The 14,941-nt window shown below is 34.5% G+C and overlaps 1 protein-coding gene across 9 annotated transcripts in view; it reads left to right on the top strand.

The window, feature by feature from the left end:
* Positions 1 to 14,941, top strand: part of GOLGA4 (golgin A4) — a 90,956-nt gene that overhangs the window by 16,539 nt on the left and 59,476 nt on the right. For all 9 annotated transcript variants that reach the window (XM_039843325.1, XM_039843324.1, XM_039843321.1 and 6 more), the window contains 3 exons: positions 2,735 to 2,800; positions 9,769 to 10,083; positions 12,516 to 12,563. In XM_039843325.1, the coding sequence (XP_039699259.1) occupies positions 2,735 to 2,800; positions 9,769 to 10,083; positions 12,516 to 12,563 (429 nt within the window). The remainder of the gene's footprint in view (positions 1 to 2,734; positions 2,801 to 9,768; positions 10,084 to 12,515; positions 12,564 to 14,941) is intronic.

Below are 14,941 nucleotides of genomic sequence, written 5' to 3'. Positions count from 1 at the left end.
CCACTTCTGTAAGTACATACAAGTAATTTGTATTGAGTCCCGTCCTATTGTGAAAAATGCTAGTAATTTTTAAATGGAGGCTTTGGAACTATTTTAAAGTAATTGAAGTAGACTAAAAATCTTCATTATATTATTTAAATTTAGTTTTGTTCAGATGAAAACGTATTTTCCACATGATAAAGAGAAACCATAGCATAACCTATAGTAAAATAAAAATGTAGTGAGGGCCTAAATCATTACAAGTTCACCAACTGCTGACTTTTCAATTGTTTTTTTTTTAAAAATGCTTTTTACCCCAAATTCTAAAAATTTCTGTATCCCTCATGCTCAACCATCAATAAATAGTTGTTAAAAGATTGAACAAAACATAATTTAAGACAAATTTGGCGGGGAACCTGTGTGTGCTTTTAAATTAAATGCACTTTAAAGAGTTTTCCTGTTACCTAAGAACTGCCTTCAAGAGAAAGTATTGGTGACTGTTGAGTATTGACATGTATTGAGCTAGAGCTAATTCTTTAGGCTTCTGTCTGAAAAGGTCTTCAGAATGTCTCCTTACAGTGACGGAAGTAACTGCATATGGATTTAAACAAGCATTTACTGAGCCTCTGCTACAGTCATCAAAATGTTAGGTCCTGGGGACCAAGATGAAAATGCAAGGTTTCTGCCCTCCCAGAGTTTGTAGGTTAATATGGAGATAAATATATCAACATATACTTACAGTAAAAGGAATTAAGGCTTCATAGAAGAAAATACAGGTATAGGGAATGTGTTATCCCTTCAGGCAAGTCATAAGAAGCTTCACAAAAGAAGAGGCATTTGAAAGTTGAAAGATGAGCAAGAGTTTGTTGGGCAGAAATGGAGAAGTCATTACAAGTAGTGACAGAATCTATAATTTTGCTTCTAGACATTCCTGATTTAAATTTATAGGGTAACATAGACCGATACGTCCCTTAGCTGTCCTGTATCTATTTCACATAACATATAAATTTAGATATATATATAAGGAGAGAAAGTTTTTAAATGTTATGCTATATTTGATTGGGTGATATTTCAAATTGTGGAATAGTTTTTTGTACAGACTACAGTCACGTGTGAAGTAATTTATTAGAATATGAACTCTTTACACTCTTCCTCCTAACCTAAATGTTTTATGGAGCCTTTTCTTTTCTCCATAACTTAATGATTACTTTTCAGTATATTGACTAGTTGAGATACTCTATAAAATGTTTTTTTATTTTATAATGTGTAGTATATTTTTAGGATTGGAAAACATTAATTATGGTGTTACACAAATATATGCCATGTATGCAACTTCTAATTCTTTAAAATGGCAGAGAACAGGAAGGTAAAAGTTATTTCCTATGTTCCTCCAACCTTTCTCCCCTATGTAAGTTTAAGGGAATTTCTTGGAGTGATAAAATTTGATAATTTTTATATTAGAGGGAGAATGTATTTAAATTTTTATTAGAGAAAAATTCAAACACATTACAAAAGTGGAAATAGTAATAATAGTAGTATAAGAATTCTCCCCTCTCCCCCAATATCCATTACTGAGTGTCAACAATGAATAGCTCATGGCTGTCTTATCACCATCCCTTTACATTTCTCTAACTATACCACCACCCTCCCCTTACATGCAGCTGCTGCCGCCCCCAACCCCTGTTGCATTATTTGAAGCAAAATTTCAGAAATTTTATCTAAATATTTTGGTATGTATTTCTGAAAGATAAATATATAACTATAATACATTTACCGTACCTAAAAATTAATAATTTCTTAGTATCATATACCTAATGAGAGTTCAAAAATTTGAGAACACTTTTTTGCAAAGCTGAGTGCCTTCTCCACTTTTTTTTTTTTTAGAATAAGAAGATCAGGTATTTGACTCTTCTTGATCAGCTGTAGAGTTGTAGGGGAAATGTACTATTTAAAGACCAAGTTATTGAAACATAGTGGCTAGTATTTGGTCTAATGCTTTTGTTTAAAATGTGGAAGTTATTTTATCGTGAGCTACTTCTGAAGCTCTAATTTTAGTTAAGACACTGAGTGTATTATGAATGCATTATAGAATTTTACATCTCAAATAAGCTCATTCATTATCACAGAACCTAGGCCAGTCTGATGTAATCATTAGAATGTTGCTTAACTTGGAGCATTTATCATGCCAACAGGACAAAACAAAAACCTTTCCCATGTGGAAGAAGATACTTTTAATTCTAAGTTCTTCTGAAAGTTGTCATAACAATGTCATTTATACTGCTGGCTTCAAATGAATAAAGCATTTCTATTATTGCTAAGATATTTTTATAGTTTAGCCCAAATAACTTTAATTTGAATATTCTTTTATTGTAGGGAACAGCTAACATTACTTATTTTTCTGGATAGTTTTCTATCTGAATGAGTTTTGCTATTTGAATCCCTGATATTAATTTTGTGGTGGTGGGAAAAATCTGGGGACATTATAATAGGAAGAAGTATGTGATTAGCCTGAAATAAACTTTGTTACATACTAATCTTTGCTATTTAGTTACATATATTACAGCAAAATAAATTTTCTAAAATACTTAACCAGACTTGTTTTGCCTTGCATGAAAACATTCTAATAAATGAACAATTACTAATTTTGTTTAATAGATAAATATACCTCAGGTCTTGGTACTTGACCTTCGTTCTTAACAGTTTTATAACTAGTTTTTTGTTCCTTTTCTTTACAATGTTTCTTTCTTTTTCTTAGAATGCATCTATCCAAGCCACGAAATCTCCTGACAGTGTTAATGGAAGTGAACCAATGACTCCTCAGGTGTGTTATTTAATTTTAAAAAGAGCAAGTCATTTTAGTGTTGGTCAATCTATATTATTAGCATTTGACTTTACAATGAAACTGATGTCCAAACATTTGGTACAATATGCATGGCACATCCAGGTTTGTTGGTGGTTTCTTGGTAAAGTTTTAAATGAAAGTGGTTTTTATAGATACATCAGTCATGTAAGATTCCATGATTATTCATTTAAAGAATTATTGGCAGAAAAGAGAAAACTTTTGGAAAACGAGGAATCTGACTTTATAGTAGTGTAAAAAAAATAGAAGAAATATTGAAGGACATATTGAGTATGAGTTACATAATCTGGAAGAGGAATAAAAAGGAGATGGGATTTCTTTTAAAGTTTGCTTTTAAATGCACTAAAGCAAAGTATTTTACTACTAGAGAATTTAGGTTATCTTTGATTTTTAAAATTATTTGGAGATTGGGGTTTATTCTTTTGACTCCTTCCAAAAAAAAAAAATCATTAAAAATACTGTAATGATAGCAATGACTGAAATGAACGTTTGTTTACTTTGGCTTTAGTAATGATTATTCTCATTAACCTGGCTTTCTGAGTGGTCTCTAATGTGGGGCAATACCATTTCTAATTGTGTGAACCTGGAACATGAATGTAGACAGCTTATGAGCTAAGTGATTTATGAACTAAATTATGTAAACTGTTCACTCTAAAGTATTGTCTAGCAGATGTATAAATTACAGCTCCCCAAACTCCATGCAAAGATGACCTATGAGCTGAGATCTGTATTTCTTTCAGGGAGGCCCATCAGTCTCTCGTCATAGTCTGGGTCCCTGGGCCTATTAACTCTGGCTTTGAGCAGCATCCCCAATTAATTCCAAGTCCTCTACAAATACGTCATTTTCTATAAATGCTATGAGCTAAGCGTAAAATATTGAGAAGCACCAGTATAAATGGAACTGGACAGATCCAGTGATCTTTAAGGAATATTGTTAAAGAATGTTACTTAGAATGCTTATTTTCTTCTTTTATAGAAAAATCCAAAAAGACTAAATACAGTTATGAATGCAAAAACTAGAATGAACAATAGCCAGCTTTATAACAAATTCAGGAGAGGTTTAAGTTTTAATTAAGGCGAATAATGAACATGATATTCAGGAAGTCAGCTCACTAAAGGCTTTGAACTTTCTTTAAAAAAAAAAAAAAGCAACACATATTTTCCTAAAAAATAAGATAGTATCTACTGAGTGTTTACTCTGTATCAGGTATTGTTAAGCATTTTATATATATGATCTCATTTAATTCTCATAACAAGAAGATGTCTTCACTCAGAGTCTGTTTACTTTTAAACAGATTTCTGACAGATTGGTTGTTGATTGTTAGCAAATTAGAAACCATGTATATCTATGGGGAGAGTAGAGTGTTTACCATGGTTGGGCATCTTGACAGCAGCGGGAAATCAGAATTGACACCAAGGGAGAAGAGATGGTAAAAAGCAAGCTTGGAAGTTCGTAAAGCATAGCTGCCTGTGGCCCCCTTATTACCAGGTATAACATCCTGTGTAAGTCAGTAGTTTTGGCGTACACTATATGATTGTGGCAGAGATGTCATTAGAAAAGATTACTTACTGTCCTCATATAAGAAGGCATAAAAGTGTATATCTATTTTAGAAAATTTTCTGTTAGATACAGTTACTTTTAAGTTGCTTAATGCAGTTCATAATATTCAGTTAATCAAGGCGATTCTTCATCTCTAAAAGAATTAGAGAGTTGACCTTTTACTTCTAACAGACTAAAATACTCAGATATTTGAAAGTAGTATATGCCACCACATAGTAGAGAAAAATGTTTTTCAAAGCAGTAGGTAATATTTGAGCATTTATCTTTATCTGAAAAGCTGTAAAATAGTTTTAATGAATCATAGTGTTAGTATTTTAGCAACTTAGGAGAAATCTGTATTACTCTTATTGTATAGATGAGTATCAGACGTGAAATCTTAAATTATTTGCCCAAGGACCAGCGGCTAGTTACTGATAGTATTGTGAATTATCATAGACATAAAACGCCACTCTATCTGATAGTTTTTTGCCATGTATGGCTTCATTTGAATTTATAAGCTATTATAGCAAAATGAGGACTGAATTTATTAAATTCAATAGAGCAAAACACAGGGATTTACATGATTGTTCTCATGCTTTTTTTAATTATGGGGAGAATTCTCATTTTGAAAATCATTTTATGAATTTTTAAATTTCAATTGTATTAAAGTTGAATTTTGAATTTTTTGTTGCTTTTTTGAATACTGCTTTTTTCTTTTACTTTCAACAGTTTGTTATGAAAATTTCCTAACATATAGAAAATTTGAAACTTCAAAGTGAACAGCTGTATACCTACCGCCTAGATTCTATCATTGTTACTTTATTATATTTGCTTAATAACAGGGCTGTCCATCTATACATTCCTCTATTTGTCCCTTAATTCTTCTTGCTTTTTTAAGAGGTGGAATTCTTTTAATTTATTAATTAAATTTAAGTATAGTTGTATACAATATTTTGTTAGTTTCAGGTATGCAATATAGTGATTCAACATTTATATACTACAGTGCGATCACCACACTAAGTCTAGTAATCATCTGTTGCTGTGAAAATTTATCACAATATATTTTTTAGCAAAAGAAAATAACCAAATTTAATACATACATATACATGAGAGCCCCAGAAACATGAGAGAGAGAGAGAGACCCCACATGCACGAGAGGTTCAGAGATAGAAAGAGAACAAAGGTATATAAGACACCTTGAGCTAGGGATGAGGTAAGGTGCTTTGAGGGCTTCAAGGGCTCATTGCAGGATGATAGGAAAACCTGATGCTTTCTTGGTAAATGAAAGTTTGTCCTGTCCTATCTGGATAGGTCAAAAGGGATGATAATTGCTTATTATGGGCAAAGCCCCTAATTCAAGTTTTTCTAGGTAGTTCAGGGAGGGGCAGAATTTCTCTTGAGCCTATGGCTAAAGTTGCCTTTAGCTCAAAACAACCTGCATACCACAGAGGCACATCTTGGGATGACTCATTCTGAGCGTCCACAGTTCCCTTCTCTGAAAGTTCCCTGGAAGTATCACATTTCAAAAGTTGGGTTGGTAGATTGTTCTATATAGTTCATTAAACCAGTCTCAATCTTGAGTTCAGTTCAGTTCAGTCGAACAGCTGTATACAATATTATTGACTTTGTTTCCCATCACCTTTTTTACCCATCTCCTTAACTCCCCCCACCCCCACCCCCATTCCCACCCTTCAGACTGATGACAGTCTGATAGGGGTAGGTGTGTAGGTAAGAGATTTGAGGCAAGGGAACAGAAGGCTGCTGCAGATATCCAACTGATAGAGGATAAAGATCTGAATAAATAAGAACACTGGGAAATAAAAAGGAAGGATTGAAAACAAGGTAAAATGGGGGAGACAGGAAGGAGTTAAAAGTAACTCTTATGTGTTCATTTATTTTTACTTATACATTTCTCCTCTTTAACCCTCATTAGCTTTTTTTTTTTTTAAGTGAATTATAAATCAGTAAATATCTTTGGTACTAAAAACCTGACAACAGTTGGTACCAGTGGAAGTTTAGTTTTTCACTCCCAGAGGATTTGGAGGTAAACAGTCACTAAGGACCCTTCTCCCTGTAGCTTCTTGTCCCCTGACTCCCCTTACTTCTCCCGTCCTTACCATTGCCTTTCATCCTCATAATCACAAGTTGGCTTCCAGGAATTGCATCTCCATTCCAGACAGGAAGGAAAACTGAAGACAAGAACAAAAGGCATATTTCTTTTTATCAGGAAAATAATATCTCTCCTAGAAGATTCCATCCTGTAGATTTCCACTTATAGTATAGTACACATTATTGGCTGAACTGCACCTGGCCCACCCCAGTCTGAGAAAAGCTAATTAAAAAACCCTTTAATTGAAATGTATTGTATATCAAAATATAGTACACATATAGAGAAAAGTATGATATCGTTATTATACAGTTTCTGAATTTTCACAAACCAAATACACTTTTATAACCAGCACCCAAAATCAAGAAACAAATTGCCAGTACCCCAGAAGCCCTGTGCTCCCTTCCACTCTCTCCTCTCACCCTCAAAGGTAATGACTATCGTGACTTCTAACACTGTAGGTTAATTTTACCTGTTTTTGAAATTTATTTAAGTGGAATCAAAAGTATGTACTCTTTTGTGTCTGGCTTCTTTAGCTCAATAGTTTGTGAAATTCCTTATATTCTAGCATGGGGTTATAAATCATACATTTTCATTGCTGTCTAGTATTTCATTGGTGAATAGACTCGTTTATCCACTATTGATATGCATCAACAGTAGTTTTAAGTTCAGGACTATTTTGAAAAATGCTGCAATTAACTTTCTAGTTCATATCTTTTGTTCAACATATTTACACATTTGTATTGGGTAAATACTTAATAGTGAAATTGCTGGTTCAGAGAGTGTACATGTATTTAGTTTTAGTAAATACTAAAGAATAGTTTTCCAAAATGGATTGCTCACATCTTCACCAATACTTGGTATTTTCTGTAGTTTTAATTTTAGTCATTCTGGTGGATGAGCAGTAGTATCTCATTATGGCTTTAATTTGTATTTGGGAAAGTGAGTGTTTTTACCTGGATATATTGTTACCCTGAATAAAACGTGTCTGGTGGAAAGGTAGAAGTGAAGATTGGCTATCAGGTGATATCTAGTATTTGCTCTTTACCTTGAGCCAGTCATGGTTATAAGTACTTCACATGTATTACTTTATTACTCCTCACAGCTACCCTATGAGTTGAGTACTATTGTTTTCTCCATTTTACAAATGAAGAAACAGAGGCACAGAGAGGTTAAGTAACTTGCCCAACGTCATATTGCCAGAAAAAGGTAGAACTAAGACTTAAGCCTAAGAAGTCTGGCTTTTAACTTGTGTTCTTGGCTACTGCATCATATAACCAGAAGAATCTGCCAAATAAGCTTGTGAAGGACATTCTTATTAGTAAGTTTGTCTTTTGTTTTAACTTCTTTCTCAATGATAATTATTAACATTTATTGAGTATTTGCTACATTTTAAGCATTTGGCTTGTATTAACTTATTCGGTCCTTGTAATACCCATATGAGTATTATCAATATTATAAATTTTTTTTTATTCCCGTTTTACAGAAGGGGAAACAAAACTAGTGAGGATAAGTAACATAGTGGTGAAGACAAGATTTGAATCTAGGTGGCCTTATTGGACAGCCCATGGGCTGAATCACTACACTCAAACATGTTACTCCCAACCATAGTAGATATGGCAGATATTAAGTTTGTCAGCTTCTGCAAATACATGTCTTTGATATTGTTCATTAGCTTCTTACTGACCCTTAAATAACATCTACTTTTGGTATTATTCAAACTTGCTTCACTTGTTTGACCTAGAGCGGTATACAAGATTAGATGAACTGAAAGGTGCTTTTTGCTTGGGTCAGGAGTAGAACATGAGGGTCCCTCCTTTCCCTTAAGACCATCTCCATCTCACCAATATAAAGGTAAACCTTGCACATTATAAAAAAAAAAACTAGGAAGTATAAGAAAGTATAAAAATAAAAATCACCTAAAATCTCACCATTCAGAACCACTCATTGCTAACTTTCTGTGTTTGTCTTTAATGACCTGATTCTAAGGGTATTTGTGTAAACATACATATAAATTAAAAAGTATGTGTAATTACTTTAAATCAAAATGAGTTAATGTACATACTGTTTTATAACTTAAAAATTTTCCATTTAATAGTACCTCTTGAACCTCCTTCCATATATTGTAATTTATATAATGGATCCTCTAGTGGTGAACCTTTGGGTTGTTTCCAGTTTTTATTGTTATAAACAACATGTACAAATCCCTGTGCCTATGAAGGGGTGGGGCACATTATCCTTTCTTACTCCCACCTTGACAAATACTGTTATTAATCTCTAAAATCCACAAGTATTCCTGATTTGGTTTTCACATTGTGTACTAAAGAGAATCTTTATGTTTTCCTTTAATCTTTGCCTACATGTGACTTCAGTCTCCCCTGAGCATTTCATTCTTGGCATCATTGAGATCTTGTAGTGACCTTGCTGCACTAATGAGAGTGAGTTTCTAGGTAACACCCCCTGTTTAATACTGACTACTGTCACCTGAACAAAATAATGCCACTCACAAGTTTGTTGAATTATGTTATATTGCTTTTCATTGTTTTTATTCAAATTAATGTGTTATTATTCAAATTAAGAGAATAGCTCTTGCTTATTACTGTTTCTAACATCAGACTTACTGATCTGTGCAGAAGAACTCTAGCTTAGACTTTTTAACTGCCCTTCATGGTTTTTAATGCTTATTTCTATTCCCAGTAGACAGAATGGTAAGTAGAGCAGAGTCGGATGTCACAAGCCAACTCTGGCCGCCATTCTCTTATTGAACAAAATGGACTCGCTACACATTACCGTCCCCCTGCCCTCCTCATACCCCTCTTTTGTTGAAAAGAATGATCAAGAGTCAATGTTTCCATAAAGACTTCAGATAAAATCTACTTGATTTTAGCCACAAATCAAATATATACCACATTTTAGACACTGGCTATGTACCAGTGATACAGATGGTCACTGCCTCCAGAAATCTTACTGTTTAGTGGACAGATCCTCACAGCACACCTGTGAGGTCAGCTGGGAAAATATGACTTCTTTCTTTTTTATAGATGTGAAACTGAAAGGAAGTGACTTAGTGGAGGTCATTCCACTGCTCGGTGACAAACCTGGGACCCACATCCCAGTCCTCTGATTCCAGGTCCAGCACTTTTTTCAGAAATAACCAGGTGTCTCTTGTTGGAATATTAGTTGAATTTGTAGAGCTTTTAATAGATTCTTGCTGGTGATAGGGAATAATAGAAGTCTTAACGTGTATTTTAACCCACATGTTCTGTTGGGTTTCGGTTACAGTCAGGTGACACGCAGTCTTTTGCACAGAAGCTCCAGCTCCGGGTGCCTTCCTTGGAGTCTTTGTTTCGAAGTCCAATAAAGGAATCTCTATTCCGATCTTCTTCTAAAGAGTCTTTGGTACGAACGTCTTCTAGAGAGTCCCTGACTACACTTGACCTGGACTTTTCTGCTGCCACCTTTGATCCACCATCTGATATGGAGAGTGAGGCCGAAGACTCACTAGGGAATTTAGACAGCCTCAACAAAGAACAGTTGATTCATTGGCTGCGAAGAATGGAACAAAGGTTGAATAACTACAAAGGAAAATGTTCTGAGGTAGGAGTAATGGCATTTCTGCCTGAACGAAAATTTCTTTTCCTGGTTCTCTAATTCATATTACTACGTGGCTTTTACTCCTGTGGGTGGCCAAACTGTCAATTCCCTTAACCAGGTATGCTGGTAACTAATAGTGGGTAATCTGTGGCAATATCTGGTTAAAGACTTTCAGCGGTACAGAGGCTCTTTGGCGAGACTCTTAGTAAAATTTTGGAAATTGTTGTTCGTAACCGTCTGGTTGTCACATTCTGCGCTGCTCTGCTTGGACGTCCAGTGCAGAGCTCGTCGTTTCCTTCTCACATACCCACCCTGTCATCCTTCAAGTGCTGTGGTTCCATCGTGACCTCTTGTGCCAAACAGATTCCCATATTTACTGACCCCAATTATGTTTTAAGTAGTCTGATTTTCTGGCACATTATTGTACCTACATTTAAACTTTACCCCAAGAAGTCCTTTTACTGCTGACCCCCTAGGGGATAATGCTCTCTGTTTGGTCTAAGAGAGGAAGGAAGTGTATGTAGTAGGCTCCTTCTCTCTTTTTAGTTCTTCAAGAACATAGCGCCTACCCTTCGGGCTGAATCGTATTGGTTTCCCTCCCCATCCTGTGCAGTTAAAACAATTCTTCCTAAGGAAAATCTTTCTGGAGCAAGTTGCCCATGGCTTTTTTTTTTTTTAAACAATGCCTAACGTTGTATTGTCTTAACACTTTGTAAATCAGCATTGTAGTAAATTTTAATTAATGAGTAATAAATTCAAGGTTAGCTTATAAAGTTAGCCAGAACTTCTATTTCCATTTATAGCTACAGTATGGGTAGTTTACCCTGCAGCTAAAAAGAACAAAAAAACCCCTAGATGAAATATATAGAATATCTTTTTAAAACTATAAAGTACTGACAAAAGAGGAAGGTATTATTAGGCTAAAATCTATTGGCTGTCTGGAACCCGGAGATATAAATAGAGCCCTGTATCTTCATGAGGCACTGTGGAATCAGGCAGCCTTTTTCTTTAAAATTTAATTTTTTATTTCTATCAAAGTAAATAATGGTCTTGATTTTTGTTTGTTAAGACTTGTTATTTTCACTAACCCATGGCTTTTAGGTTTAAAACTGGGGCAACAGTATAATTAGTATTTAAGTGTGCAAGACACTATGCATTTTGTATTTATGGTGCCATTTAATTTTGCATCTTCTGTGTGAAGTAGATCTTAATTAGCTCTGTTTTGTGGACTAGGGATTAGAGATTCATAGACTTAATCATAGAGATTAGGTAACTTGCCTAAGGTCACATAGGTAGCATTTGACAGAGTCTGGATTTGATTCTAGATCTTCTTGGTTGTTTCTACTCCTCTGTGCTACCTCAGGTAGAGTTATGCATCTAATTAGGGATGAAAAGAGCCCGTAGTCTTTCTTTACCTTTTCTCACCTATCTGGTCTTAAGGTAATAGAATGGGTCTTAGGCAGAATTTTGTCTTTTATATTTTTAATCTCTGTTGCCAACTTACTTTCCAGTGCTACCTGCCTCTTTACTCAAGATATCAGTAGAGGCATTTGGGGGCACACAGCAGCCTTTCGAGGAAGATGGCAAGGCTCAGAATAGGGGAGTGCTTCCTCCTAAAGCTGCAGCCTGTCTCTTTAGACACCACTAGCACTTCTGAATTAGGGGCCAAATAATTCACGGGAGCCATGTGCTGAGCCTTCAGATGAGTGATGCTATATCATTTATAGATTTTAAAAGATTTGCTAATTCATAATTACATCAAGTTGTGCTAGAGTGGTAAAATATCCTATTTATATTAAGTCATCAAACATTTCTCTAGGACCTAAATAACCAGTTTTTATCTGTTGGTTGTGAGTTCTTTTCCTCAGATTTTTGCACAGCCAGTCATAGGTCCTATAACCAGAAGGAACTTTTAGAGAGCAGTTACATGGTCTCTTATACTTCGAACAAAAAGTCACCTTGAGAGTTTGTTAAACCACACATGCTGTCTTTCTATTCTTCCTCCCTCAATTCGCAGTCAGTCAGTTGGGGTGGGGTCCAAGGATTTCTGTTTCTAGTGAGCTCCCTCTAGGTGATGCTGTTGCTGATGGTACTGGTCTGTGACTAAAGTTTGAGAGTAATCTCCTGTTTTTAGGCAAGTTAGCTCTAATCCCCACCTGTGAATTAGGTACTGAAATTTAAATAGGCGTGTACCTAAGGTAAAGTCAAATAGATAGTTAATGTGTAGAGTCAAGTTCTCTTTTTATTTTTTAGAAATATAGTTCCTGTGTTATTTAGTTTTGACTGTATGTGCATCTAATTAGATTGAATTGTCTATGAAAGGATTCTTTTGAGTTATTTTTTGACTTTTATGACAAGATGTTTTAGCAGAGTTTAGAATAATTGCATTTATCTAGGAATGACTAATGTTATTGGTGACTTTTTCTTCATTTTAGCTTGTTACAGCTTATCAGATGCTTCAGAGAGAGAAGAAAAAGCTCCAAGTAAGTGACTTGTTGGCTGTGATATTGATTCATACATAATTTTAAAATTAAGGTCTTATGGTAATAAAGCTCTGATTCTCACTTATAATAGTTCTCCATATAATCAAAGTATTTAACCTTCTTTACCATTATTGGGGATTTGATAAAGAGAGTAAATGAGAGATCCCGGAGATTTTACCTCTAGTAGGGATGGGCTTCCTTGAGTTTTGGATCCCTGCAGTGCTTAAGAGGTTTAGATTTAAGGCATGTTTGTCTCTTCCAAGCATGTTTCTTAGTGTCTCAGTCTGCAGGTTGCATCTCTGTTTTAGTGGTAAAGAGACACAAAACTTTCAAAGCTTTTTCTTCTATTTTTTAAGTACCTGCAGACATCTGTTTTTTATTATTATATCAGAGTCCGAACCCAAGTAGCCTCTCTTTTTATTTCCTGAGGCTGCTGCTTGGAAAGCTCTCCAGTGTGGAGAGAGGAAGCTATTGTAGCTCTTCTAGGTGACCTCCCCCCGACCCTACTGCGTCATCCTGTTCATGGTCAGAAATTTTCCACCAGGTATCACACATCAGAGCTAAGGGGAATTATCTGGTCCAGTTCAAATGGTGCTCTCATTTTGCTGTGTTATTTATAAAGTATAGTATTTTTTTTACAATTGAAGTTATTTAAAACAGTTTATCATTTTGAGCCATTTAAAACACTAACCAAAGGTTAGTTACATAACCAAGTTATTTGTAAATGAGTTTTGGTAAAATTAGTTAATTTCCTCATGTACATTATTTTGAAATATTTAATCTGCCATAAATATTAATCTGTCAAGTACAACATACATTTTCTGGCTTTGGTATGGAATATAATCAGTTCAGATTGCCACCACCAGTTATTTATTGCCGATTCAGTGTTCTAATTGTCCATAACAAATGTGAAAGTTAGATTATTACAAAGAGTTTTTAGTTTTTTTTGGTATTTTCTTAAACATGAGTTCTATCAAGTGAGTTCTGATTTAATCCATTGTATTATTAATATTCTGTAAGTTCATTCTCAAAAGGTCGTCTTATTCCTAAGTTCTGTGGATACCTTGTGTTTCTATGAATTGTCTACAGATTTCTATTTCTAGGTATATGCGTTCCTACCACTAAGTGGCACTAGACAATTGTGGTTACATAGTCCCTAATATAAAGGATGTTGGAAAAAGATAAAGTTCAGTGATTTATGGTCTTTTCTACATGTGTGTACATGCCCATATCTGCATGCCTAGAAATCTGTTTATTAAATAGACAAACATCCTTTTAATAGATCCAGTGAAATTAAAATTGTAAGTACTGCTAACCCTAATAACAGTGCTGTTCATATTAGCTAACATTTATTCAGCTCTAACTAGGTGCCAGATATTTTGGTATATTTAGTCCTTAAACCTTTCCTGTGAGGAAACAGAGGAAGAGTGACTTGTTCATTGTTGCACAGCTTCTAAGAGGTAGGGAGGAGAACCGGGATCCACTTTCTGGATGTTAGATTGCAGAGCGCGTACTTCTAAATAATGCACTGCAGTTTTTCATCGTTCTCAGTGTTGCATCTGTCTGCATTTAAAAATTTATATATGATGCCAAAAAAAAAAAAAAATCTGTGTTCATGGCTTTAGAAAAGAAAAAGCCTTTGGTATTTGTTTTATTCACTTAGAAGGCCCCACAAATAGAGCTAAGTCACACTCCCCTGGGTCGTAAGCAGATTTTGCCTACCTGTATCCCTTGATTTTATTGTTAGTCCACACAAACCAGTGAAGCTTTAGATCACTCCATTTCTTTACCTCTCTGTATTTATAGTGTACAAGAATATACAGTTACTTTATTTGCATAGACCGTAACTTTTTAGGTTTAATTTCCTCACTAGTGTAAAGCACCCATCCCTATTTTATCTCCTCCTCAGGAAACAATGAATCATTTCATCTTTTAATATTACTCTTTTAGCTTCTTGATTTTTATGTATGACTATTAATTTAGCAATCTATATAGCTCTCTTTGCAGTTTTCTCTTGGACTTTTTTTTTAATATAGAAAAGGACTATTTTGTTTTTAAGTCACAAAAACCTTTAGAACAGACTGGTAATTGACTTAGGTCCACACAGACTACAATGAAATAAATTGCATTTGGAGTTCGATTTAACTTAAAAAATTTATTTTTAAAATTAACATATAGTAGAATTAATTGACTTTTGTCTGTTTTGCATGTGATTTGTGTAACTACTACCACAACCAGGATGCAGAACAGTTCTGTAACGTCACAATTTAACTTTTAGCAAATTTCCAGTATGGTCATATCTTTAACATTTGCAGTCCTCAGGTTATTTTTGGATAAACGGTTGTAATATTATAGAAATAATTATTTTTTACTTGCTT

Source organism: Pteropus medius, unplaced genomic scaffold (assembly GCF_902729225.1).
Source record: "Pteropus medius unplaced genomic scaffold, Ma_sr-lr_union100, whole genome shotgun sequence".
NCBI lineage: Eukaryota > Metazoa > Chordata > Mammalia > Chiroptera > Pteropodidae > Pteropus > Pteropus medius.
The sequence above is the reverse complement of the archived record's forward strand: the minus strand, read 5'-3'. Positions and strand labels throughout refer to the sequence as shown.